This window comes from Manis javanica, chromosome 4, assembly GCF_040802235.1.
Source record: "Manis javanica isolate MJ-LG chromosome 4, MJ_LKY, whole genome shotgun sequence".
Taxonomy (NCBI): Eukaryota; Metazoa; Chordata; class Mammalia; order Pholidota; family Manidae; genus Manis; species Manis javanica.
In genome coordinates, this window is record NC_133159.1 from 27,203,563 (window position 1) to 27,229,812 (window position 26,250).

General features: G+C 40.1%; 1 protein-coding gene across 1 annotated transcript; it reads right to left on the reverse strand.

Moving 5' to 3' along the window:
- Nucleotides 1-583: 583 nt before the first annotated feature.
- Nucleotides 584-24,327, reverse strand: CLSPN (claspin). The gene is made up of 25 exons (XM_037021364.2): nt 23,857-24,327; nt 21,624-21,732; nt 20,659-21,098; nt 19,912-20,070; nt 19,179-19,256; nt 18,792-18,864; nt 18,130-18,238; nt 17,362-17,942; nt 14,966-15,157; nt 13,647-13,873; nt 12,576-12,754; nt 12,413-12,477; nt 11,326-11,525; nt 10,842-10,996; nt 10,038-10,264; nt 9,375-9,486; nt 8,160-8,235; nt 7,844-7,950; nt 5,954-6,118; nt 5,728-5,849; nt 5,361-5,488; nt 4,931-5,033; nt 4,286-4,368; nt 3,878-4,039; nt 584-3,574 (listed from the first exon to the last, which is right to left on the reverse strand). Exons 1-25 carry the CDS (start codon nt 23,878-23,880, stop codon nt 3,464-3,466), a joined length of 3,987 nt encoding a protein of 1,328 aa, XP_036877259.2. The 5' UTR covers nt 23,881-24,327; the 3' UTR covers nt 584-3,463.
- Nucleotides 24,328-26,250: the final 1,923 nt, after the last annotated feature.

Below are 26,250 nucleotides of genomic sequence, written 5' to 3' on the forward strand. Positions count from 1 at the left end.
TGGAGGGCCTTGAAGGCCATGAGGACTTTGAACTTAATTCTGAGTGCAGTAGAAGACATAAAGGGTTTAAGTGAGGAGTGGCATCCTCCAATTTATGTTTATACAAAGGTCACCCTGTGGTTGCTGTGCATGGATTGCAGGGTCAGAAGCAAAATAGGAGTGGGGAGGTCAGGAGGCTATTGAAGTACCCTGGCAGGAAGTTATGGCATCTTGGAATAGAGCACTGGCTATAGAGCTAGCTGGAAGTAAGATGATTCAAGATGTAATTTGGAAGTAGAAAGAATAGGACTTGGGAATGGTTTGATTATGGGAGTAAGAAAGGTGTCAAGAATGCCCTTCACTTACAAATAATTGGTGGGATGTAATATACAGTACAGTGACTATAGTTAATACCAGTGCATAAGTTGCCAGGAGAGTAGATCTTAAAAGTTTGTATCACAAGAAAACATTTTGTTTAACTATGTATCATGACAGATTAGACTGTGATCATTTTGCAATATGTACAAATATCGAATCATTATGTTGTACACCTGAAACTAATATATAGTTCAACAATCACAAAAAAATCCTTTCAACTCGGACTTGAAGGAATGATAAAATGAAATAAAATTTTCATAACTAATAAATAAATAAATAAAAATGCCCTTTAGGTTTCCAGCCTGAGTGACTCGGTATGTGGAAGAACCTTTTACTGAAATGGGGAACACAGGAGGAAGAGATTTTTAGGGAAGGAAGATTACATTCTTAAAGATGTTGTTCAAGATGCTAATATTAGATAAGGGGCCTTTAATGAGTGGTCCACAGAATGTGAGGTGGTTGTGATACTGAGATTTCTTATGCTTGCAGAGCAGTACTTGACACAATTCCAGTTGTACATTGTCCAACTTAAACCTCACAGCAGCTCTGAGAGAGGCATGAATTGCTAGCCTCTTCTTATGGAGGCTCTGAAAGGTATGGTATTACTTAACCTTTGCTGGGCAACCCTACAATCCAGGCCAGGTGCTCAGCAGTGAGGTTACAAGGTAGAAGATATAACTGCATAGTGCCACAATACTCTTCCCAGAATTACTCTCCCCTATCCTTAGGTACACAAGTCTTTGGACAGGAGGCCCCATGAGTTATTAGACAACTCTAGGAGATAAAGACAAAAATATCGAGAAAATTACAAATTTTCAAAGTGGGATAAAGTTTAAACAGAAGCAGTTGAAGAGATGGATCACACAAGGAGCTGAGCACCACGAGCCTGTCTCTGTAGTACCTTGGTGAATATAACCTCATCCTTAAGGAAGAGATCCCAGAATGGCTTGTGCAACTGTAAACTGAATCAATGAGATCAGAGACCTGTTTCAATGAAGTAAATACCACGTGTCCCTACCCATGTATGGTACAAGTTGGTAAAAGGACACTGACCATTCTCTCTTTCCCAGACTCATGGGCTCTCATCCCAAGTATGTAATTTCCAAGCTAGTGGTGCTGAGTCCCAGCAGGAGCCACAGCGGCAGGTGCTCACCCATTGCACTGAAACAAAGCTGAAGCTAATGGCTCCATGCTTTGGGCACAGGGTTTGTGGGTCAGGTCACAACTACCCACCTCAGTGCTGTTACAAATGTCAAGGCTTAGCTTGCCTTATGATGGCCCTACTGGCATGGGGAATAGTGCCCCAGAGCTTAAGACTCAACTTTTCTTTCTCCAAAAGGTGCTTTCTTTCTAGAGCCCAGAATAGAAACTTGTTGCTTCCCATATTTCTCAGGCACTGATATCCTCATCCATCTCTCCCCCAAAAAAAGGATATGGGAAAGCAAAAGGGGAGACATATCTAACTAACCATCCTACCCAGTTCTCTTTTGCCCAACAAAACTTGACTTTGCCCCAGACTGCCCAAAGCCTGGATACTGTTTAGAGAGCTCAAAGGGGGGGAGCAATAACTCTCATCTTGGACCCACGGCTGCCAATCAAAGGGCTAATACAACAGGTACCATTTATGTAATCTCCCCTCACCTGCACTGAACCCAAACTACTTGGTGAGTTAACTTGATCAATTCAAATTGAGAAGTTTAAACACCAGTAAGAGGCAGCCTCTCATCTAGACCCAGAGGGCTTCCCTGGGAGGGAGAGCCTGAACACAAATGCTCCTAACAGCAGACAGGCACTGACCTAAGAGTGAGCATTCTATCTGGATAGCCTTCTCAAATCCTGTGTGCTCAAATCCTGCCTTCAAGGCATTAAGATTTATTGAAAAACTACATACATATTAAAACATCTTTAAATACATTTTCCCATTACAAGATTACAAATATACAAAAAATTCTGTCAAAGTCAGCATCTTGCATATGAGAAACAATTGTAGGAAACCTATACCCTAATTCCAACACTAAACTGGTATTCCCATCTGCCAAGACAAAATTGGCACAATTCATCCAATTTCTCAAGTCCAGCTGCTGACAGTGAAACCATAGTATCCACATGAAATGTTTTTCCAAAGCAGCAGGTGCCTCTCAGTTCTGAGGGGGAAGGAATCTGTCTAAAATTCCGAGATCCTCATAATAATTCAGGGAAAACGGGTTGGTGGCAATTCTCTTCAACAATATTTTGACTCAACTCCATGGTGGTCTTCTCTCAAAATAAGTAATGAAGTATTTAATTATTTTCTGACTGATCAGGGCACTATACTCAACCCAGCTGAATGCAATAAATAATTATGTTTCTTCTTGCCAGGATGAACAGGGAGGTCCTTGAGCAACAGTGTTTCAAACTGAGAATTCAGTCCCAGGCAAGAGCTCTCTGCCCCATGGGATATCTAATGTGGACAGACCTTGGGCGAAGCCTTTATCTTCATCCTCATAGTTCAGAAAATTAGGGCCAAGGTTTTATGACTTGAGTACCAGTTTGAATCCTTATTATAAAGGAGGCAAAGGTTCCTTGGACATTTGAAGCTGCCTTGGGAAGAGGCACACAGGAAAATGGAAGGGACAAGATGAATATAGCAGCCCATCTGTTGGTTCCTAGGTCCTCTATGAAGTCACTCTTTCACCAAGTCCTGGTCACTGTGGTGCAGATGTCAGGGCTGTTAAGGAGTCATCCTGGTATCGACATTCACTGTAATTTTCAGTAATGCCACATTTTTTCTTCTTCCTCCTCCTCCAACCACCCCTTTCACAAAGAGGTATCAACCCAGGAAGCTGCTAGGATGTCAAATTTAATGAAGGAAATGAGCCTACACCCAGATGTGCCATGAGTTGGTGTTGTAAACACTGTGGAATTAAGATTAGTGGCCAACCCAGGAAATAATAGTAGGAAAGGAAATAGATACCCACAGCCACGTGCTTTGAAGCTCTGTCTGAATTCTTAATGCATTGATTATGAAGGAAGGAGAAATCATCCATGTGAGCAGTTAATTCCAACCTTCACTGCCAGAAACTTCTCAAAGCAGTCTCAACCGTAAGTGCTGGCACCCTTGCTGGTGTTAGCTTTCCAAGTATCTGAAGATGCTTTGCTTCAAGCCTGAAGTGCTATCATCTGTCTTGAGGCGCTTGGGTGAAGGAGATGTCATTAAAGATGGACCCTTTCTCCTTACCTAACAAGCAAAGAGAGAGTCAGGGTCAGCTCAAAACTCTCATACAAGTACTTTAACTTCAATTAGCTCTTAAATAACTCATAGTGAAAGCATGGACAATTAGAAACAAACATATATAGACTTTCGAGGCAAGTTTCAAAGCTGATTACCCACTGGGGGTAGCAACCTCCCTGTATGTTACTAGGGAGTGCCAAGATTAACGCCACAGCATAAGCCTTTAAGCCAGAAATACATGTATTTTTAATAGATACATAAATAAATTCGGCTTTGGAGAGCCACCAAATCAGTTCTCAAATCCCCTACCTGAGGCTTAGACGATTCCTTTGCTGCTCCAGCCTTAACAGGAGAGAGTGTATGGAAGACAAAGTTTCTTGAATTTCTGGGAGCACTGGGATTGAGGTCAGAGAGGGCAGCCAGTTTCTGAAGCACAGCTTTGGGCTGGTTTAGCAATGAACCTGTCTTCAGCTGAGGAAAGAAGCATCATCTGGCACCAAATTCCAAGTTCCAAGGAAAGAATGATAAGTCAGTCCCTCCCTGCCTCCCCCAGGTATTGAGGGGACATATTCCTACTCTACTCAAGTAGAAAAGAAATGGCAGACTCCTTTGACATCTACTCCCATTTCCTGCAGTCACACCCTCTCCTCCCTTAGCTTGACCTGGGTCTTTATAACTTGCAGATCATGACACAGGCTAACAAGGTCCCCAACCAACCTGGGGGGCATTTCCCAGTGTGATGGCTTCAAAAGGATTTCTGAGTAAAGACTTTGATTCTTGAATAACCACAGTGTGATTAGCTGGAAAAAAAAAAGACAGAGAGGCCTTTCCTGGACAAAGCTGGGTAGAATTACTTTTAATTTAAACAAGGTAAGAAGCTTTTAATTAAAGTAAAGCTATAGGAACTGGGATTATTTTATAATGGTGACTTGAAACTACAGTAAGTGGCTACAAGAAGACCAACAAACAAGTTGAACATTATCAACTAACCATTAACAGTTATGAGAAAAAAACAAGAGCAGTATGAGTATGTAGTGTTTAAGAGCCTCAGCTCTGGTGTTAGATACATCCAGGTTCAAATTCCAGCTCCAACACTTAGGTATATATATAATCCTGAGCAACTAGATAAAGAAGCCAGAATTCACTACTCTGAGCTGCCTTAGAATAAACATAAAGCAAAGCCAGTTACATATACTCACAAATACAGCATCCATTGCTCAACAGTCTAAGCTCCAAGAACGCCATTTTTCTCTACTTCTGAAGGACCTCTTTAGACACAGGCTCATGACTAAACTGTCACAACTCCTGAAGGCTGGAGTTACAACCCAGTGGGCTGGGCCCTGAGGAGGATCTAGAGCTTACCATTTTTCTGCAGCGCTCTGGCCGTAACTTTCTTGGCTAGCATCATAAACTGACTATCTTCCCCAATTTCTTCTTCTTCAGCTGCAATGTTCCCCTGCTGTGCCTGAGAATGAAAATCGGACATCATTAAAAGAAGTCTACAGTTCCCCCTGAATAGTTAGCATAGCCTGCACTATGAACCTAAGGTACCTGGGGTATCATTTGTTTCCCTTTTTGCAACCTTCTGTTGCTTTAGACAAAAAAATTGAATTTGGACAAACAAACATGAAGAGAATTGCCCATGGTAACCTTCTCAAAGCACAAAAGGAAATTCAAGGATTAAGAGAGAGAGCAATACGTTGCCCAATATTTTGAAACTATCACAGAAAGCTCGGTGTCCTCTCCTCATAAACTAGAGTGAGAATGGGTGACTTTCGTGCAGGCATCCTACCTGGTCTCGAAGCCATTGCTCTCGTTCAATTCGCTCCTTCCTCCATCTGGCTTCTGTCTCATCAAGCTGTTCTTCAATCTGATCATCATCCGAGTCTCTGTAGAACAAGTCCATCTGGGAAGCATCATCTAAAGCAAAGAGTAAGGCTATCAGCATTCTGTAAGGTGAAGGTGCCTGGACAGACACAAAGGGACTCTTATCATTCACCACCTACTGACACAAATGTTTCCTACCCACTAACAGAAAATAATGGATACAGCCAGGTCCACCACAATAGTCTGTTATAGTTTAGATTTCCACTCACCATCTTGAACTGGACAAACAGGTACATTTTACCATTTGCTTCTAAAGGCAACAACGAAGATACCTGTGTTTTTCCATCGGAATCTCCTCACCCGTCCAGGACCATCACTATGTAGGTCCCCATCAGCAAGGTATCTCTCTTGGTATAAACGTAGCTGTCGTTTATCATCATCCAACATTGTTTTCCTGTAGGAAAAATAGGGTGTTCAAAACCAGGACCATTTTGGCTGGCTAACGGACCTGCCTTAAGACACACCCCATTAGTCTGAAGGGCTTGGTGGGATACTCACATGTGTATTTTCTTAATTTGATTCTGCAGTTCCTCATCAGAAGGAAGTACTTCATCAATTTCATCCTGTTCATATTCATCAATTTCTTCCCCGTCATACTCATCTTCACTTCCCACGTCACTCCCTGATACCTCTGCCTCATCCTCCAGGTATTTCTTTAATCTCCTGGAAAATAAATTTGAAGGTTAGAAAATGCATACTGTATGTGATGGGTATCAATGCATCACCTCAGGAGGGGGCACCATTATTTCCTTCAATACACAGTTTAAGGAACTGAGACTCAGAGAGTAAGTGACTTACCCAAGGTCATACAGCTAGGAGGTAGAAGAGCCTGGATTCAATTAAGTTGGTGAATTTAGAGGCAGAACTCTCTATCTCCTCTCTACATTGGGATATACCTGCTGGAAAGTTCAAACTATTTTGTTTGTATTTAAGCTCACCAGTTTTAGGAGACAGACAAGAGGTAGGACTGTATATAGGTAATAGACTGGGACTTCTTACAGTCCACCAAATCTTGACCCCCAAGTTATAGAGGCATGACTGAGGCTCAGAGATACTGGTAATCAAAAGCACTAGTTGTTAATTTTTTTTATTTCAATTCCTATTGAGAACAAATCTGCTGTTACTCTGGGTTCGAAGTCCTGTTGTCTATGGTCATGAGTGGCAGAAGTTTGATAACTTCCTGAAAGCTAATTTTTATCAAAGACTTGTGCTATTTTTTTTAAAGCGGAGTTCCTCCAAATTCTAGGATCACTGGGGAATTCCTGCAGGGGCTACTAGCCACTAGGTTTCCCCATCTTCCCAACAACTCTCTTCGAGCAGTTCAACTTTTAGCCATCATTCGTTATAAGATTTCATATGAACAAAGCACTCTGCAGTCAAATAAAGTTTAAGAACCACTGCCTTAGAAAAATCTATACATGACCCAAAGCTGTATGAGATAATTTGACAGGTGACAAATTAGAACCCCAAAATGATCTTAATAGAATGGAATGATGGGTTAAAAACAATAATATAAATCTAAGACAGATCAATATGTTCTAAATGTGAATTCTGAAAGTCATCCATGTACAATATAACATTGAAAACCTATTAAAATGGTCTTTATAAAAACTTTTAACATCATGGGGAAATGTTTATGTATATGGTAAGTGGGAAAAAAAGCAAGATGCAAAATTGTACATACAAAAAAATTTGTACAGATTTCAACTATATAAAAATGTATGCATTAAAAAGGTTATGAGGCAATAACCAGCACCAACACTTTCATAAATACTCCAGATAGTGGACCTGAATGATTTCTAATTTATATCTTTCTATATTCTTTTAAATATATAAAAATCAATCGTTTACTTTCATGATCAGAACAACAACAAAACATTAAAAAAAATAAAGGGGTCATTTGCCCAAGTCTAGGATGAGGCAAAGACTGAATGACAGTAATTCATAGGAAAAAAGACCCAAGTAATTTTAGTTGTCTAGTTGTCTATGAGATCCCAGGATCTACAGTCACTCAGCTCTTATATGATTTTTGGTTACTTTTTAGTATGCATCCCCAAAAATGGATGTGGCTGTACCACCACATACACAGCAGAAGTCAGACCACACCTGAGGATCAAGAGTATATCCAGTATGTGAGGAGTCTGGAAGCAAAGAAAACAGTTACCTGAGAAACAGCAGAAAGAACTCGATGTTTAATATAGAAATCACTTCAGGAGGACAGGACCATCTTTCAATACTCAAGAGAGATCATATGAATGGATTTTACTTAAACCGTGTTAACCAAAAAATGCAAAAATAGAACCAGCAAATTTAGATAAATTGGTGACAAGCTCAACTCAACTGTTAGGAGAATTTTCTGGCAATTGAAGGAATGGATGTAACACTCACATTTGCCTTTTCAACTTCTCAGATCGCTTCAGGAGCTCTTCTTCATCATCGTCATCTTCCTGGCCTTCCAGAGCCAGACCTTCATCATCAGAGTCATTGTGCTCATCCTGCAAAATCATATAGTACCACTCACAAAGTTTAGCAGAATAAAATATGCCCTCAAATTTGCAAAATTCTCCCCAAACATCTCTTTCGAGGAAACTGCTTCTGATAACAAGCCAAATTTAGAATTCTTAAGAACTCAAGACTAGAAGAAAAACATACAGCAGCAATACATGGAATTCAATTATGACTACTTTGTTCCCTTGAAACCCACCTCATCACTATCAAATTCATTATCATTTGGGACAAGCCGAAAGTCTCCAAACTCCTCCTCGTCACCTTCTTCTTCTCTAAGATGCAAATCAACAAATAAGTTCATGAAAGCCAACTAAAAGCAGTCAGCCAACTTGAAAATTGCAAATATTTCCTAAGTACCAACAATTTCATCAGGAAATAAGATATCTTGCCTTAAAAAAATTTTTTTTTTAATTTTCATAAAATACACATAACAGAATTGACCATCTTAGCCACCTTTTAAAGTGTCCATCCAATAGTGTTAAGTACATTCACACTGTTGTGTAACAAACCTCCCAAATTCTTTCCATCTTGCAAAACTGAAATTCTTTATCCTTTAAAGAACAAATACCCATTTTTCTCTCTCTTTAGCTCCTGGCAACCACCTTTCTACTTTCAGTCCCTACGAATTTGACTACTCTAAGTCCCTCACATAAATGGAATCATACAGAACTTATAGTTTTGTGGTTGGCTTATTTCATTTAGTGTGGTATCCTTAAAGTTCAGCCCTACTGTAGCATGTGTAAGAATTTCCTTTTTAAGGCTGAATATTCCATTATTCCATAATAATATATACAAACACCTACACACACACACACACACACACACACACATTTTGTTTATCCACTTGGGGATGCTTCTATTTTTTTACTATTACTAATAATGCTGCTATGAACATGTGTATAAATACCTATTCAAGTCTGTTTTCACTTCTTTTGTGTATATACCCAGAAGTGGAATTGCGGGATCATATTCTAATTTTTAATTTTTTGAGGAACTGCCATTCTGTTTTCCATAGCAGCTTCACCATTTTACATTCCCACTAGGAGTGGACAAGGGTTCCAATTTCTCCATATCCTCACTAATTCCTGTTATTTTCTGTTTGATAGCAGCCAACCTAATGGATATGAGGTAGTATCTTATGGTTTTGATTTGCAGTTTGCTAATTATTAGTGATGCTGAGCACTTTTATGTGCTTATTCTTCCCTTTTTTTACCCCGTTCTCCATCAATTAAATGAAAGCACTTTAATTTCCTTACTATGAAAATATGAGACTCATACCTACTCTTAAGAATCTCAGAGAGGACATGAAGCCTCTAAGATAACTAGTTATTGCTAAGCCCAGAGAACCTGACCCCAGGATTTTATCAGAAGACTGGGCCTTCCCAAGTTTCCTCCAATCACTGAGACATACCTGTCTGTTGGGAAAGAGCCTGAGCAAAGAGCAAGTGCTTCTTCCATTGGATCACCCATGCTGCTCTCCTTCTCCTGTTCATTTAACTCTGATGGAGCCAGAGCAGAGGCCTCTACATCACAACAAAGATTTGTCATCACAAAATCACAGCTTTATCCTCATTCACCAGCCATCTAAAGACATGCCAGCTCAATACAATTACAGTAAGCCTTGCCCAAGAAAGCTCACCATCCATTCATTCAACAAATCCTTATTTAGTGCTTACTATGTGCCAGGCACCAGAGATACAGTAGTGAACAAAAGAAAGATCCCAGCTTTCAGAGCTCATTTTCTAGTAGGTGTGCAGGGGAGAAAGAGGCATGCAGGTGGGAGTGAGCACTTACGTGAAATTTATCATGCACCAGACACTGTTCTAAGCTTTTCACACATTAACCATAAATGACCAAACATGTGGCCAAAGCTAAAGTAGTGTTGACAATTTACCACCTTAAGAATGTGAGAGCTCTAAATACCAGGAAGCTACGAATTCAACCTCTATACAAGAATCCATCATGGCCCTGTTTTCTGTGAACTTTTCACCCAAGAGTAAAGGGCTTTTTTTCAAAGGCACTGATTTAACATATTTGGCTGTGGTGAGCCTAATGCTCTCTGTTGGATATTTACCCTGTGTAATGAATTTTCCTGAACAAAGATTCAGAAGTTCCTCCATGTTCTCTTTCTTGTCGCTGTTCACAGACAGAGGTTTTTCAGCCTGAGACGTGAAATTCCCAGTACACAGATCCAGTAGCTCTTCCATGTTAGCATCCATGGCATTCTCATCCATACTGGCTAATGGCAGTCGAGGCTTCAAAGTTTGGTACTGATTCCTGTGGTTTCTAACATTTAAGAACCTATAAGCACAATGGAAAGTGTAAGAAATTCTCTAGGGGAAAAAAACAAACTAATAGGTGAAAAACTCTGAATTCATTTCCAATATCGATGTTAGGAGCTGAACCCCAAACTAGAAGACCAAACAGTCATACCTTAAGCTTGTGATATCTAAAGAGGGAGGGGGAAGTTTTAGGAAGAATAAATGCTGTTCAAAAGGTAAAGGGCAATCGATAATTTTGGCTTCAGATGATGCTGGAGGAGGGCTTGGTGTTACGTCCATATAATGTGCCACAGGTCTGCCAATTCTTAATTCCAGCCAACAATCTTAGCACGGTAGGATGGAAATTCAATGGCTTTACAAGAGCTATGAATTTCACATAAGCCAGAGATCGAAGGATCAGCATGCAAGCAAGGGCTATTTACATTTTGTTTTCTATAGAGACTTTGTTCAAACTTGCAGAATGTAATACTAATGGTCTGCACACCTCTTTCTCAGAAGAGAAAGCACAGATGGAGTGACAGAAGCTTACTTTATTTTTAAACAAAATTAAGCAGTACCCAGCACTATCCCACCCACAGAATCATGAAACTACCTACCCATCTGCATCCAACAGTTGGCTCTGAGTGTCATCTTCTAAACAGAATTGGAAGTCGCCTGCTCCTAGGAAAAGTGGCTTAGGCTCTGGGGAGGCGTTATACAGATCCTGGGAATCCTCTATGGGAAGTGAAGGCTCAGACAGCTTTCCTGAACTCTGGCACCACAACACAAGCAAACAAAAACAAAACATTTTACAAATGTCATTCACTGTCATGACAACAACAGAAGTTGTTATTTGCAATATTTAATCTACTCTCAGGCAATTGCAGTTGAGGAGGACAATGCATAGCCAAGAGAAGCATAAAGAAAAATATCTTCAAGAAAGTAAGAACACTGGATGAGGCTTGTTTTTAATACACAAAGGGGGTGGATTCTTTAAACTGAACATACATATGTGGTGGGAGTTGGTTGGCTTGGACACACTTTATTTAGCAATGTGGGAAGCAAAAAGGGGAGGAGATTAGAAAACCATTACCATCTTACCTTAGAAGCAGAGCTGACCAAACTGGCTCGAAATAGCCCAGGGGAAGGAGATCTGAATCCCCCTGCTGTAGGGAAAAAACTGGTCCCACGGCCTGTTTGTCTGTTGCAAGGCTGATAGGATGGAATTGTGGAGCCAACCAGCTCAAAGCTGCTATTGTGGCTGCTCTCCTTTGTTAGCAATGAGCATGAATCATCTTCATCTAAAGAAAGAGAAATACTTTTTAAGTGCATGATTCCAGAAATAAGGTGGATTTGTTTAGGAAAAAGAGCTGAGAACGAAACTGTCAGGTAACATTCACAGGCAAACCTCTCAAGTTATATGTTCCAAAACATTAAAATGAAGGTAAATTACAGTACTAAAATAGCATTATACAATCAGGGTTTCTCTCTCTGAGCTAAGTGATACTGAAAGTTCCCATCTTTTCCTTACCCTGGCTAATGCCTATGATCATTGCATTATCCAATTACTTATACATCTTCTTTTGATCTACATATGACAGAAGTGTTCTGTGGTTCAATGAACACACACTCACAAAAGACATATTATATGCCCATGGTCAACTACGGCTGACCCTTGAACAATGTATGTGGGGGTTAAGGGCACCAACCGCACTGTGTAGTTGAAAATCTGTGAACAACTGCTGACTCCCCAAAACTTAACTATTAATAGCCTACTGTTGATGAGAAGCCTGATAACATAAACTGTCAATTAGCACATACATATTATATGCATTATATGCTGTATTCGTACAACAAAGTAAGCTAAAGAAAATGTTTTTTTCAAATTGTTGAAAATCTCCAAAAAATTTCCCAATATAGTAATTGAAAAAATCTGCATATAAATGGACCTAAACAGTTCAAACCCATGTTGTTCAGGTGTAAACTGTATAAACTACATGTAAGTTTTTAAAAATGGAACCAAGAAAAATATTCTAATTCATAAGTTTCCTTTAATTGCCACATGTATGACTAGGTAAAGTCCATAAGTGTTAAAAAAAATGGAACCTTACGGAATTGTAGTCCTGAAGTGTCAAAGCTTCAGGAGGATCAAAGAAAAATCAAGTTCTGCATAAGAGTCACTACTTACCCAGTTTGCTAGGCCTTTTGCCCGAGTTTTCATCTGTTTCTGATTTTTCTTCACTAGGAAAGTAGCTACAAAATGAGAAGGTAAAGTGTTTGAGCGTCTGTTTCTGCTTATTAGAGGGTCAAATCCAAGGCAATCTTACCTTTCCTTAGAGAAAATTACTTACCCCATCTTGGAAGAATTGTCCTTGAACAGAAGTAAGGTAGAATCTGATGAGAGAGGCTTGGGAACAGAGAGAAGGCCAACTGACTTGCCAATTTCACTACTCCCATCATTGTTTTCTTTATCCACTTCTTTCTCATCTTTGGTTTCCATTTCTTCATTACTGAGAAGGAATTCTGTATTCTTTACCAATCACATGGCCCCAAAACAAAATAGTATCAGTCAAAAAAATTTAAAAGCAAATACTATTAGCCTAAAATACGGCTGCTTGGTTACAGGCCACATCTTAACTTTGAAAGGGTAAACATGCAGGCTTGATCTAACCATTTCATTAACATAATTTTCCTTTTATACTTATTTTACCTTTTACTCTCCCTAAATTGCTACAAGATTATGAAAGAAGATAGGATTATCATTTTATTGAGGCAATAAGAGGTTAAATGATAAGCCTTAACCCAACAACAGACTGTGACATGCTGCTCAGTTCAGCCACTGCTTCCTTCTTTCTTAACTCAGGGCTAATTACTGGCCAACTACTTCAAGTGACACCAGCAAGTGTTTAAACATGGATATATGTATTTTTTAACATTCCAAATTCTATCATCGTCTATCTTCCCTAGGTGGAAAACAAAACTATGGAACTGGGGAAGCAGCCCTGCTACAAAAACCCTCAAGAATGAAACGAACTCAGGAAGGTCTCAGCCTGCCTGGGAATTTATTCTAGACCTCAACCTGGCAAAGGTTAAAACTGCTTTCTATTCTGAACAGAAAAACCTAAACAAACAACAAAGATAAAAGTTTTTATTAATACAAGCCCATTTCAATAGTAGCTTTATATTATAATATATAAACTAACAGGCAGAAGACAAGGCTACGGCTCTGTGAACTGTAGGTGTTCAGTGGTGCCGACAGAACTGAATGCCCTCAGATTGAGGTACATATGAGCTAGCTACATTCACCTCTGCCCCTAAAATCTCTTCCATAGTTGAACATGATTATACTCTTCTTCAAATCTGATTTTCTCTTTCCCTTATTCATCATGACCAACTAACAAAATTATATAATTGCCAGAAACCTGATTGCCTTCCTCCTCTTCGTTCCCTTCTTCTTCCTCTAACTCTCCCTCTTCCTCCTCATCTCCGTCTTCCTCAGATTCATCTGTCATTTCTTCTTCCTCCTCCTCTTCTTCAAATCCATCTTCATTATCTAACTGAAATAATGCCTGGCGCTTTTGGCGTTCCTCAAACCTTCGGAGTTTCATTGCTTCTTGCAGTTTAGCTTTCAGCACCTGAAGCTTTTCGCCTGCACAGAAATATGAAGAAATGCTTTAGATATAATGACTGACTACATAATATGATAATGGAAGCATGCATTTAGAACATTTGCAAGTGCTCTCGGCACATCCCAAAAGGAAAATCAGAGACCTTACTATTCTAGGCTTTTGCTATCTTAACAAATGGGGAGTATTATGAATTGAAGTGTAAAAAACTGCCGCCATAATTATGTTCGACACCCTGGGATAATATACCACACAGAGATTATAAAAATACTACTACAAAGGGCCAAAAATGGGGTGAGGAGTGGGATTTTAAAAGTGTCTGGTTCAGAAGCCATGAAAGAAAAGACTTTACCTTTATTAAAGGAAAACAACCTACAAGTAAAATGGGCAAGAGAGGAACTGGAAGTTAGAAATAACTTAACATATACTGTTAATAGACATATCAAAAATAATGCTTAACCTCACTTCCAGTTAAAGAATATTAATCAAAGTAAGTGACAACATTTTTAACATATCTGGCAAAAATTTAAAAGTTTGATAACTCTCGCTATAACAGGAGGAAACAGGAACTCTTACACACTGTCATTTAGAGTGTAAATCAGTGCAATTATTTTGAAGGTATAATATATAAAATATGGGATGACATAAAAATTTGACTTGATTCCACTGTAAGGAATTTTGCATCCAGATACACCAATGTATCCCTGATACTAGGATGCAACATTGTATGAAATACCAAAAACTAGAACAAACAAGATGTTCATTAATAGGAGTATGGTTAAATAAGTCCTGCTATATTCATGCAATGGAATATTATGCAGCTACTTAAAAAACCTCAGAAGCGTTGTGTTCTGAGCTCTGGAGTTAGGAGGTCTGGATTAGGCTGCTGGTTCTACTACTTACTAGCTGTGTAAATTTGAGCAAGTTGTTTAAATGCTTTGTGTATCAGTTCCCTCGTATATAAAGACATTAATGTTATCTACTGTAAAGTCTCTGGAGCAGCACCTGGCAGAGAATACGTGTTCAGTAATTTTCATGATAGTCTATGGTAGCCATGAAGACCGGCCAGAGTACAGAGCATAAAGAAAAAGGGAAAAAAAAGCGAACTCAAATACCTGGTTTTGTGTGGCTTGCTCCATCCACCTTCTCAGCTGCCAAAGTCACAGGTACCACATCTGCCTTCAGCTCTTCCTTCCCATCTGTGCCCACATCTTTCACTATGATGTTCACATTCATCCTCTGACCAGCCCTGGGTTTGGCAGTTGGATTAACATGCTTCCAGAAGCGCTGCTTCAATGCTTCCAGTTCTAAAAACAAACATCAACCAGTATATCCTTTCCTTTAAGATTCTGGTTAAGAATTACCAGCTAAGTTGTTTTAGGCTCAACAAAGTTCTAGGACAACACCCACACACACACACGCAGATATCAAATTGCTTTGCTTCTAAACCTATGATGAATTCAGTGTAGCAGAGAAGACAAGTAGTGACTCTGTGGTATCTTACTACACTGCTGGACAGTGACTGAAATGGGGTATGGAAGGGGACTCGATAATATATATGGATGAATGTAGTAACCACATTGTTTTTCTAGTGAAACCTTCATAAGAATATATATGAATGATACCTTAATAAAAAAAATATTAAAAAACCCCACCTATGTTGAATTTATATAACTTAACCCAAATGAATGGAGTGCTACAACTGTTCTTCCTCAATATACTTCAAAAATCATTTTAGGGTAGAAATTTACAACTGAAGTTCACTGCATGAATGAGTGAATGAATGTTGATCCTAACTTCATATATATTACACAATAGGCTGGTCTAGAAATCAAACTTTCATGCTAAATATTATTTCTGAAGTTAAAAATAAGGCCTACCATGTGCTGGCATGGTGCTAGTTCCCTATATAAGCCAAATGTAATGTAGAAAAACTACTCCAAGCCTCAATCTCTTCATTTTCAAAATAATACCTGAGGCTCTGAGAATTAAGAAACATAACTAATAAAGAGTCTATCTGTGTCTAATATAGTAGGCACTGAAAAAAAGAGGTTTCTTCCTTTTCCTGCCTCTCAGTCCAGGACTGTTTAGATAACTTCCAGTCCCACATAAAAAAAATCTCAGTGTCTAGTAAATATTAAAAAAAATAAATGTCTCTTCCCTCTCTCTTACACTGGGACTGTTGAGACAACTGCTAGTCCCACCCAACAAAATTTTTCCTCTGTTCTGGGCAACACCTTATCCCCATGTTTCTTTGTTAATGGAGCTCTGCAAGTTCTGTTACACCATCCTTCCTCCCACCTCCTGCTCTGGTCACATTGACTTACACATCCTCCCAATATGACAGACAGAGCCTTTTCTGTCCCTTCCAAGAATGTCCTTGTTCCACTTCCGTAAAGTCTACCCATTCCATCATCAAAGACTCACCCACCAGATACTGTGGCTGACAGAGCACCTACCACCATAAACTGTTCAATGAAGGAGAGGCTTGATGTATATAATTTCACTAGTAACAGAAGTAGCAGCCACTATTTGAGTGCTTCTTCATATTGTTTGTATGCATTATTTCAAAAAATTTTCACTATAGCCCTGTGAACCAGATAGTATTACTGTTTCATTTTTTAAAAGATCACTTGGAGAGGTCAAAGAGCACACTGAAGGTTAAACAGTAAGTAGCATAATCCAGATTCAAACCCTGGTCTTGCTACTGAGCCTAAGCTCTAAATCATGCACACAGCCTCAACATGGAGAAGGGGACACCCAATTTTACCTACAAGTCAGAAGTTTACTGAATGTAGTAATAGTTGAGTTCTGTCTTGAAGGCTTTCATTCATTCAACAAATGTGCATGCCCAGTGTCATCTACTGTGAAAGCAGTAGGGACAGAGTAGGGAACAATCCAAAAGATCCATACTCAAAGCGTAAAGGGGAAGAGAGTGAACAAGTTACTTTATCCACCAACTTTTCAAGCCATCCTTTGACCACCTATGGGAGCACACCTTTCCCTCCTCTGAACTCCTATTGTACTATATTCTAAATGTTTCTTTCAATAAAGAATGCTTTCCCTTTTTCTTTACATTATTTTTTGTAATTTTCAGTGACACCTGTTCACCATGGGCGATGTCACTTTCCACTTCTGCATCACTGTTATTTGTATACTCCTCTTCCCTGCTAAAGTGTAAGGAGCTGAAGTGTAGGACAAATGTCGCATCTTTTGGAATGCCCTCTAGCACCTCATACAGTGGACAATTTGTCACACCATAACACAAAAGGTGTAAGTTTCTTCTGTATATTGACTTATCAACAGGCTTCCATCTTAAACAAGGTTTAGAATGTTCTGTGATATCCTGCCAAATCGACCTAAATAGGATTCTACTTGTATCTGGTTCATCTGTAAAGTAAGATCATGTGTGGTTATCCGTTTTTCCTGTGTTCCTTGTCCTAGTGGCAAAAAGTCAAAAGCTGCCAGAATAAATCACTGTGGAGAGGCTCCCCGCAATTCAAAGTATTACCTCTGTTGGTTTCAGGTTCTTCAAGTATCACAAAGGAATCCTCATCAGCACCCAGCCGAGGTTTAATAAAAACATCTACTCCCAGTTGCCTAAGTCTGTCCAGAGTAAACCGCCTCACTTTTTCACGTGGCACAGCTGCGGCTGATTTAGTCTGTTGCCTGGGCGCTTCCACCTTTTCCTCTGCTTCTTCTGTTCTTTTCAGAACTTCTTCTCCCTCCAGGGCATGAGGTTCAGGTGCCTGAAGCCCTTCAGCCTGATACCCCTCATTGTCCTTGTTCCTGAGGAAGCTGGATTCCTCCTGTGCCACTGAGCCATCCTCAAGTAAAGGGCTAGCATTGCTCTGCTCCTGTTTCTCCTGAATTTCCAGCTCTTTACTTCCCTTATGGCAAGACTCATCTGATCCAGTAGCCACCTGGGGATCTTTTGCAGGAAGTACATTAATTTCCATTTCATATCCTGCACCTGTTGTCTGCACCTGTTGTCCTGCACCTGCATCTTTGCTATGGTGCTCTTTATTCATCTCTATTGTATTTGCAGAGTCTGTGATTTCTTTGTGCTGGTTTGACTGATACTTAGATGACCTAGAGAAGGGAAAATAAGCTGAAGTTGAAAATTGTCCTAAATGTGAAATGTTCTCATCCCTTAGCATTTGGTGGATCGGTCAAATTGATTTTAAGGGAGTGAGGAATCTGAACTTTTTACACCAGATGTTTGCTACAAAACTGAATGTTTACAAAAATTGTAATCACAAGGAAAGAGAGTTCTTACTTCAGTAGTGCCATGGCATTTCCCTGGCAAGTGGGCCGGGGTTTACGTTTGAAGAAATCATGAATGGTTTTATCCTCAGGCATGTGATATGGAAGATTAAGTGCAGTCTCTACAAAATGGAACAAAACAAGCAAATACATATACTTATATTCTGAAATGTCATTTCATATTCTGCTAACTAAACAGTACAACCAAATCCATCACCAGAAACAGAAAACAACCCTGGTATTAATAAAGACAGGATCTAAATATTAAAGAACTCCCTGAAGACCAGTGGCTTGTAGACCTAGTTGTGAAATCAAACTGATTCAGAAAGTTTTTTTTAAAATACAGACTATTGGACCACATTTCAAGCCTACTGAATCAGAATTTCTATGGGACCTATGAATTTACATATTTGAAAAGTTTCCAAAGGGATCCTGATGCAGAAAAACTATTGAAAAAAAAACCAACCTCCCTCCTTTCCACCATCAGTTCTGCAAATTCTCTAACACTATACTAATGTTCCAGGGGCTTTAGAACAATGGCCAGTCACCAAGATCAACTCTAAACTTGATTCATGTTAGAAGTGTTAAGAAAACAAAAATTCCCCACATCCAAGTTGAGCTTAGAAAGAAATACTGTGATTTGTCTCAAAGGTTTACTGTTCTGGTTTGCATTACCTCGAATAAGGCGCTGAGTCTCACTATGCAGTTTCTTTAGTACTTCCTTACTTAACTTGGCTGCTTTCCTTTCCTTAAAGAAACAAAAAGTGGGACTATATTAATGTTATCCAGAAAGATATTTATCCCTTAAGAGTTTCCTTTCTCCAAGAAAAGAGGACAGAAGGGGAATAGTGAGCACCAATAAGCTTGATACAATATAAACTCAAGCTCGTTTATTTCCACATCACATAAAATTCAATCCAATCCATATTTGTGTCCCTAATATATACAAAGCAATATCTCAGAAGCCAGGAAAATGTGATACACATGACATTTATCTCTGAGAAATGCACAGTCTCCTGGGGAAAGAGATCAACATGACAACTAAGCAGGACTCCACCTCACCTTCTTCACGGTACTTTTTGGTAACCCACTTTCTTCTTCAAATGAACAGACCCCACTCTCCAAAGACAGTTCCTTTTTCTAAAAGAGAAGATTACAAGTTGAATAATACGGACAAAAATTAAACTAAACTAAGAAGATGTTGCTTACTCAAATACTGCTTTTATACTCCAACATCCCATCATGCTATATTAATAATTATCAAATAGAAAATTTTAAACACAGCATCCTATAATGCCTACAAAACAAACATGATGTCTCAAACGGAGTTTGGGTTCTCATTTCTTGGACCTCTGTCCCTATGGAGAGACAATACTCCCAAGGTGCTAATCTCAGGAAGAACAATTAGGCTTCCAAACACTCAGGACAACAATGCTTTGACTGATGCTTCTATTTGATTCCCTTCCTGAAATCCCACAAATCCGTTTCTTAGAGGCCTCAGGATTCTAAGTCATATCTCTGCCCCATTATTCACCTGCTTCTTAAACAACATCAAGTATCTTACTCCGCACACTCCCAGATTTCCTATGCGGGCAATCAAAATATTGTTTTCCAAACTAGTTAGCATGTCTATCACTTGTACTGCACAATTCCAAAATTAACAGCTGAAAAACTTAGATCAATCGACACATTTTTCTTCAGTTGGAAACAAATAAAGGTTCTAAGGGTGAGCCAGAAAACAAAGCAAAGGTTAGAGGCAGAGGGTTAGTTCTTATTCCAATTGTCTTTTACTTGCCTTGTGTTTTACTTTGTTTTTCACAGCTGCCCTTATTGATTCTAATGATTCTTCATCTTCCAGTGGAGAGCTATTTTCCTCCTCCAACCCAGTTTCAAAAAGGTCTTTATCCACAAGAAGACAGCCACTATCATTAAATGGCTGTTTCACATCATCTTCCTGGATAATGCATAAGGAAAAAGCAAAATCCAAACATTTCAAAACCCAATTATTTCACAGCATCATATGGCAATTTGGATCAGGCCAGAAAGAGCCCGTGTTCCATCAACAGACAAATATATGGCATTTTAGAGCATTCTCACTGGTTCCTAACCAGTTTACGCTGTGATTTTGTGCCATGGTCCAAAACTAACTTAATATTTTTGAAAAGTTAATTAAATACTTATTAAGCAACTAGTTTACAGAACTTGCAGATGGTTTTTCTCATTGACAAACAAGCCTTCTGACTGATAGATGCATGAAAATCCTCCTTTGAAAGTTAATTTGCATCAGATCAGAAAGAGCATAGATCAAAAACAAAAACATGTGCTTACAAAGAAAATCAGAAACCCATTTATTTGGAAGTGTCCTCCAATTATCTGAAATGGAATGAGACCAACAAGTTTTAAATCATATGCCTCACTACTTGCAGTGCAAAACAATCAACTCAAAGCTATATGCTGAGCACAGAAACCTCAAGAACTGAAAGCAACTTTTTCTAAAATGTTAATCTGCCATAGAAACAGCAAAGTATTCTTTTAAATGTACCTCTTTTTTTTTTTCCTTCTTTTTTAGCAGCCTAATTTTTTCCATCTTTCTCTCCTCTTTCTCAAGTCTTCTCTTTGATTTTACTTTTGCTTTTTCTTCTTTATCACGCATGGGTTTTTTGGAACTCTTTCTGTCAACTGTAAAGTCCACACAGTTTTCAGACTGGAAACTCAGTTCTAAGCAAGGTGTCACTTGAGTTTCAAGAGTTTCCTGATACAAAGACTCCTCAATGTCACTTTCATCACTGTCTGCCAGAGGCTTGTAAATCCTTCTGACTTTTCCATTTTTTCCAGCATATAAATTCTCTTTATTTTCCTCCTCGATGCTGTCAGAGGTAGTTTTCTGTGGAGAGGCATTTGTGTCCTCTTTTTCAGAATCACTGTCTTGTAGCACCTTCCTGCTTTTCAATTTCTTACTCACAAATATCTCTTCATCTGAATCTGAAAGAAAGACAATTTCTTTTAGAGGTGTACTGTCATTTGGCCTTCTTCCTAGTCCCCTACTCCTCAAAAACATATCCAATTATCCAAGTGATGTATCACCTTGTGAAATTATGTAACTACTGCTAAGAACTGATTGTAGCAATGCAAATCTAAAAATACATTTTGAAAAACATTTTCCCTGGAAAAATGCCTCTTACTGAGAAATGTAATTATATATATTTACAACGTGTAAAGTTGTTCTAATCCTTCTGGCAGGTGTTAAAAAAATCCTTTTATTATAGGATGAATGCATTCAACCAGGCAATGTGGTAGCTTTTAGACATTTTATACATTCAATAATATAATAGAAATGGTTACTTTCAAAAGGGCATAAGCACTAATATTTTGCTATAATAATAAGAACAATAAGGTCAGGCATTAATAATCTATTAAGTCAAGAAAATAATGAAATTAATCCAATCCACTTACAAACCAAGTCTCATCATTCTATTCCTAAAAATAAAAGTATTGACTATTACAAACCTTGTTCACTCAAGGGCCCAATTGTTTCATAGCTGCCCTGTCCACTATCTGAAGGACTATTTGCTTCTTCTTGTGAAATAAGCTTTGGATCACTGATTTCTAGAGGTACCTAGAAAATGAGAATACATTTTGCATTAACGAGCAGGTGACAGAAAGCTCTAAGTACGTAATGATACACAAATCATCATGGGATTATCAGGCTGAAATAAGGGAAAAAACTAAACAATCATTCGACAAAGGGATGACATTAAAAATTACTGGACAGAAAACAAAACTCATGTTCACCTTCGAAGGACGCTATAAAACTAATCCTAAGTAATGGTAAATTAATGAAAAGAATCAAGCACTCATTACGCTTTTTCTGTGTGAACTATTTTTCAGTATATCCAAGTGACACATTAAGCACATTAAGTAACATCACAGAGATGTAATCTGGATGTGGGAAACTCTATAGAACAAACTATATGGTTTCTTTAACAGTAAAATGAAAGAGAGGGAGAGGGACCTATAGAGTTTATATATATATGCACACACACACACACACACTCATAACAGCAATAGCAATATGCACACTTTGTCTGGATCCTAATATAAACAAATTGAAAGTATATCTATTGAGTCAAAGAAGTCTGAACACTGACTAAATATTTAGTATTAAGCAATAATTCTAAATTTCTTAGGTGAGGTAATAATATTGTGGTTATCTTTTGTGGAAAACCTTGTATCTTTTAGTGATGCATAATGAAATATTTGTGGATGAAATGTCTGGAATTTTCCTGCAAATAATCCAGTGAGGGAGGAAAACAGGTGGGGTTATAAATGAATAAGATTTACGTGATCTGAAAGTTGCTGAAGTTAGGGTAGGTTCATTATACCAGCCTTTCCACATTTGTATACGTTTGAAATTGTTCAAATAAAACTATTTTAAAAGTCACAAGTAAAAAAATCTAAGAAAGGGGTGTGTTAGGTGATTTGACCAGTTGGTGACCAAGCTGACCCTAGATGCCAGATCTCCTGCCTCCTTGATGATCTCAGGGCTCAGAATCAACTTATTAATAAAAGGGAATATATTAACATCTGTAAGGCCACTGGGCACAAGGCCTAATGGTTTCTCAAACAACTATTAAATTGGTTGGAATGTTTGTGACAATTATTAAACTAAAAATAACCAAGATACCGAGGGCTGACCATCCTTGCAACAATCCAAAGCTCTCAGACTGTGGATAAGGAAACGGAGTTAGGTAACCAGGTAGCTCAATACACGGTGATGCTCTTAATCATTCCATTCTAGGCAGTTTGTAGCAGTACCAGCAAGTCAAGGCCAGGGACAGGGTGAGGAGAGAAGGTCTCAAAAAACTCAGTAAAAGATAGTATCTCAGTGCAATATTTAAAAACAAAAACCAAATTGGCAAACTATGGCTCATGAAGTCAGCTGCCTACCTGTGTAAATAAAGTTTTATTGGAACCAGGGCTGTGACTGTTAAGGTGCAGTGAGTGAGGCACAGTTGAATGTTGTCTTTTAAGTTTGTTATTTTGTTCAAAAGCAAAAACCATGGGATGTTTTGCTTTCCTTTTGTTTTTTAAAATTATTGCCTTTAAATATCATCTTGATTACTGAATTTTTTTTGGTGCCCCTTAAAATATGCTCCCAAGGCGAGTGTGTCCACTGAGGCCCGGCCCCAGAAAAGAATACAGATCTGGAAACAGGTCGTTCGTTTCTATGCCCAGATCCGCCAGCGAGTAGGCGGACACCGGCCAGAAGGCCCCCTGGCGAAAACTGCTCTCGAGGCCGCGCGCGATGGCCTCAAAGCCCCTTCCACACCCAGCCTCCAGCTCGCACAGATGCCCAGCCCGCCTGCCAGCTGAGGGCGGCTTGGCCCAACTCTGGGGGGCTCCGTAAGAGGAAGAGCGCCCGCGGCAGGAAACGCGCCAAAGGCAAGCGCGGGCGGGCGCGGCAGGCGGAGGAGGGGCCGACCGGCGGGCTGTGCGCGCCGCAGCGATGGGAGCGACACCGCCGGGGGCACAGAGGGCGTGAACGTCGGCGCCGGGACCGGCTCGCGGAGGCGCGAGCCCGCGGGGCCGGCGGGTTTCGGCCACCGGGCCGCGAGGCCGAGCCGTACGCTGGGAGCCCGGGAGCAGCAGTCCTCCCAGGCTCGGCGGCAGCCTCCGCCCCACCCCACCCCTCGGCGCCGGGCCTCCACAGCCGCGGAGGAAGGCCTGGGCGAGAACTCACCTCAGAAACCTCTTCGCCCGTCATGACTCCGGCCTCCGCAGCGCTCCGCTCGGGACGAAGCGCACCCCCACTTCCCTCAGCCGCGGCGCACGGCTCAGGCCGAGGAGAGCCCCGCAGCGCAGTTCAAGCTTTCGCGCCCAGCCGGATTGAGGGCCCGGGCCCCGCCCCCGGCGATCTGCACCAACCCGGAGGAGACTTGCTACGGGAGGCCCAACCCCACTCCGTTCTACCAATCACGAAGCACCTCCGGCCTGCCCGGCAAATATAATCTGGGTTGGGTAGGAGGGTCTTAGCTCCTCTTGTCAACTGAGCCCGGAGGAAACTGGAGGTGCCCTGGCTGTCCGGCTGTCCGGGATGTAGGACCCCCTCCGGCTCTGCAAGGCTGTACCAAGCGAGTGGTGGCCTTTGACCTTTGACCCTTCCGTAGCACGACAGCTTCCATCAAGCGCAACTTGAAGAGTAAACAACCTTCCAGGCGGAAGTGAGCTGGGAGGGTCCCATACTAAAATTTTGTGTGTCTGTAGGGATCTTCTCCAGGACCTCCGTCCCTGGAGCAGCTAGAATCTACTTGATCCTTCTCGTGCATGGCACTCACACCACCGAACATCAAAAAAAGAAAAGTTCTGTGGGCTGCTCATACACCGAAGAATATCTTTGGATAACACAATTTTAAGCTTAAATTCGAATTAATTTTAACCCTTACAATTTCAAGCATCATCTCTGGGATAATGCAGAGAACACCCATCCATCCCACTCCTAGACTCTTTGCACAAGGCAGGAAAAAGACTAAAACATATGGAGTCAGACTAATCCCAGACAATTCTAATCCCTTGTCACTCTGCTGATTACTATCTTTTTGCCTCTCCAGGTCCCTTCTCCGTGTTTCCTTATCCTGCTCTGTCCTGGCAAGGCTGACTTCAGAGGGATTACCTAGAGCTCCCTTACCCTCTGACTGCTGGCTGAGTCAAGATACTTGGGAAGATAATTTACAAGATTACTGTAAGGAGATCAGAGGGCACCAAGAAAGAAAGGTAAAGGTAGTTACCATCCCTGCTGCACCACCGCGATCCTATCCACTTGCAGGGTGACCAATTCATCCCAATTTTCCTAGGACTTTCCCATTTCAGCATTGAAAGTCTCACTTCCCAAGAGCCTCGTCAGTCCCAGGCAAACCAGGATGGTTAATCACCCTATCCACTGACTTCCTTTTCCAAACTTCCAACTTTAGCTGGGTGTAGAGAAAAGTTCTCTCTCTTCATCTTCATTTCTTCACCTCTTTCCCACTTTTTAACCTTCTTCAGTCCCCACCAAAAAGATTCCATTAGCCATCCTCTTTGCTCATATATCTCAGTCTGTCCACCTTTTCACCCACCTTACTATTAATTTCTACAGTGATGAGTTCCAATGTACATCTATAGCACTCCTCCCTCATATTTGGAGGGCTAACATTTATTGGGGGCTTACCTCTGTGACTGAAAGAGTTGCAAGAATTTTGCAAACATTATCTTATTTAATCTTCTGAGTAATTTTATGAAGTAAGTGATATTATTATCAGATGAGGAAACTAAACCTTTAAAAGGCTAGTAACTGGTGGAGCTAATAGTCACATCCTGCTCAGACTCCAGAGCTCATATCCATCAGAGAGCTTGCCTGAGCACTCTTTACATTTTTCCCTCCATTCCCTGTTCTGGTTTCCCCAATAACACTTACCTCTGCCTGAAATTTTATTTTTGTCTATTTGTATATTGTTGCTGCAAGAGGACAAGCTCTTTTTCCTTAACAACATATCCTAAGTATCTAGAATAGTTGTTCTCAAACCTGAGCGTGCATCAGAATGAGCTGAAGGACTGGTAAAAACATTGCTGGACTCTGCCAGGGTTTTTGATTCAGTATGTCTGATGTGAAGCCCAATAATTTAAATTCCTAACAAGTTCCCAGGTGATACTAATGCTGCTGTATGGTGACCACACCTTGATAACCAAGGGCTTAGAACATACCTGGCTCACGGTAAGGTAGTCAATCAATATTTGTTGAACTACTTAGTTTGGTCATTTGACAACTATATTTGTCGTCTTGAACTCCCTCTTGAAGTGAATAGATGAGATAATACTCCTGATATTAGCATTTTCTTCTCTTTGGGGAGCACCCTTTCAGTTACTGGGAAACTAGGAGAGCTCTGATTTGGACAGTCAGTGGAAGAGTTGAGCTAGAAGGGGAAGCCTTTTATTCTATACATTAACTTGTGCCAAGCTAAAGTGAATCTGTATTTGGAATCAGCCACCTATATTCTCAGTTTTGGTACTGGTAACATAATTTATCACTCAGTAATTCAGAAACCTGAGAATCACCTTGACTCTTCTCTGTCTTACTCTTTAGGTTAATCATTCAACAAGC

Bases quoted from the DNA above. Each gene is read 5' to 3' on its own strand.
- CLSPN (XM_037021364.2), bottom strand. From the start codon at position 23,880: ATGACGGGCGAAGAGGTTTCTGAG. The intron at 18,865-19,178 runs GTGAGGTGGAGT...TGTTTCTTTAAG, and splicing joins CAAAAAGTACCGTGAAGAAG to GAAAGGAAAGCAGCCAAGTT. The intron at 8,236-9,374 runs GTATGTCTCAGT...TTTGCATCTTAG, and splicing joins GGCTCTTTCCCAACAGACAG to AGAAGAAGAAGGTGACGAGG.